General features: G+C 44.9%; 1 protein-coding gene across 1 annotated transcript in view; it reads left to right on the top strand.

Annotated features, from left to right (window-relative positions):
• LOC107574573 (tyrosine-protein phosphatase non-receptor type 12-like) overlaps positions 1 to 1990 on the top strand; it is a gene marked incomplete at its 5' end in the record, with an annotated part of 11962 nt that overhangs the window by 2101 nt on the left and 7871 nt on the right. The window contains one exon of the mRNA XM_016261018.1: positions 544 to 620. Coding sequence (XP_016116504.1) covers positions 544 to 620 — 77 coding nt within the window. The remainder of the gene's footprint in view (positions 1 to 543; positions 621 to 1990) is intronic.

Genomic DNA, 1990 nt, shown 5'->3' on the forward strand with positions numbered 1-1990 from the left:
CTAGGGCTGCACGATTAATCGCATGCGATATTTAACGCGCATCTTGTCAGAAAGCCGGTTCTGTAATCAGCGGTAAATCTCCATCACCTGCGGGCTTTCACATTGAGCAGCATTAACTACACAGAGCCGTTGTTCACTGAGAGCTGCGCTAAAAATCGCGCAAATATGAACGTGGTTTGGCGCAGCTCTCAGTGAACAACGGCTCTGTGTAGTTAATGCTGCTCCATGTGAAAGCCCGCAGGTGATGGAGATTTACCGCTGATTACAGAACCGGCTTTCTGACAAGATGCGCGTTAAATATCGCATGCGATTAATCGTGCAGCCCTAGAAAATACCACGTAAACTTTTCTAAAGACAGTCAGTTCCCCTCAGACATACATTCATATAAACCCTCTCAAACGATTTGAATCATCACATATTTAAACCGGCTCGCAGTTCATAGTTACATCCCTAGTCCCCGTTTAAATAGCTAAGTAAATGTGTGTGTGTGTGTGTGTGTGTGTGTGTATGCTGACATGTTGATGTCTTTCTCTTGCATCTCAGTCGACCACAGTCGTGTGAAGTTGACGTTAAAAACATCCAACCAGGACACTGATTACATCAATGCAAACTTCATCAAGGTACTGAAGACTTGCTGTGCTTCTCTGTGTCCTTTCCTGTCTCTGTGTCTGTGTGTCTGTGTGTCTGTGTCTGTGTGTGTCTGTGTCTGTGTGTGTCTGTCTGTGTGTGTCTGTCTGTGTGTGTGTGTCTGTGTGTGTGTCTGTGTGTCTGTGTCTGTCTGTGTGTGTGTGTGTCTGTCTGTGTGTGTCTGTGTGTGTGTCTGTCTGTGTGCGTGCGTGCGTGCGTCTGTGTCTGTCTGTGTGTGTGTGTGTGTGTGTGTGCGCCATTGTAATTACACTACCCAAAACTTCTGCAAAACTGTTGCTTTCTTGGCTCTTGAACTAAAGTATTTCTTCTTCTGATGTGACACACAGTGAACCATCACATAGACTCTGATCTAAACAGTCTGATGAGACTTTCAGGACTGTAAGCCGTGTCTTTGGTCAGATCTGATCGTGTGTGTGTGTGTGTGTGTGTGTGTGTGTGAGTGAGTGAGTCTGTGTGTGTGTGAGTCTGTGAGTGTGTGAGTGTTCTCTTAAGTGACACATGACTTCTGTTGCGCAGGTCATCGTGATGGCGTGTCGAGAGTTTGAGATGGGGCGGGTAAGAATGATTTCAATGTGGATTCTCTGCTTTAGCCATAAAAGCTTCGACACACAGACTCAAACAATTTCTTCACTCGCTTTCCTGTGCAGAAAAAGTGCGAGCGTTACTTCCCGCAGTTTGGAGATGAGCCTGTGACGTTTGGTCCCTTCAGGATCTCCTGTGTGAGTCCACATTACACTTCCCAGCAAGAAACGCATTGAGCCTGCAGCCGTAGCGACAGATGTTGTTATTCACATGAATGCGTCCACACTGGAACTCGATGTGGCTTAAATCTGATTGTTCTCAGTCAGTCGATGACGGTGTAAACAGCTGAAGCGCATTAAATTTGACATCTTCAAATGGGATCTGAACTTCATATGCAGGAATAAGACGTATCTGTTTTCCCCCCAGTGTGCCTTCAGCTTGGCCAGCAGTCAGCTTTACTGTAATTTTACATCAGTACAGATATTAGGCATGCTATGTTTGCAGATTTTTAAATATGAATCTTTTTTGTTTGTTACCAGCTTAAGTCCCAGTTATGTGCTTTCAGGATTCATGTTTGAGATTTACCCACATCACAGAAAACACAAACTGTATCAAATGCATCAAGCTGGTCCATGCAGATCTGAATAAGTTAATAACAACTGTTCTTAACTAACCTAAGAACTGTTCATCCGTATTCAGGAGTCTGAGCAGCCAAGGACAGATTATTTTATCCGCACACTCGCAGTGGAGTTTGATCACGTGAGTCTGTCTGTCTGTCTGTCTGTCTGTCTGTCTGTCTGTCTGTCTGTCTGTCTCTCTG

The sequence above is a fragment of the Sinocyclocheilus grahami genome, unplaced genomic scaffold (genome assembly GCF_001515645.1).
Source record: "Sinocyclocheilus grahami isolate Dianchi unplaced genomic scaffold, SAMN03320097.WGS_v1.1 scaffold2273.1, whole genome shotgun sequence".
Taxonomy (NCBI): domain Eukaryota; kingdom Metazoa; phylum Chordata; class Actinopteri; order Cypriniformes; family Cyprinidae; genus Sinocyclocheilus; species Sinocyclocheilus grahami.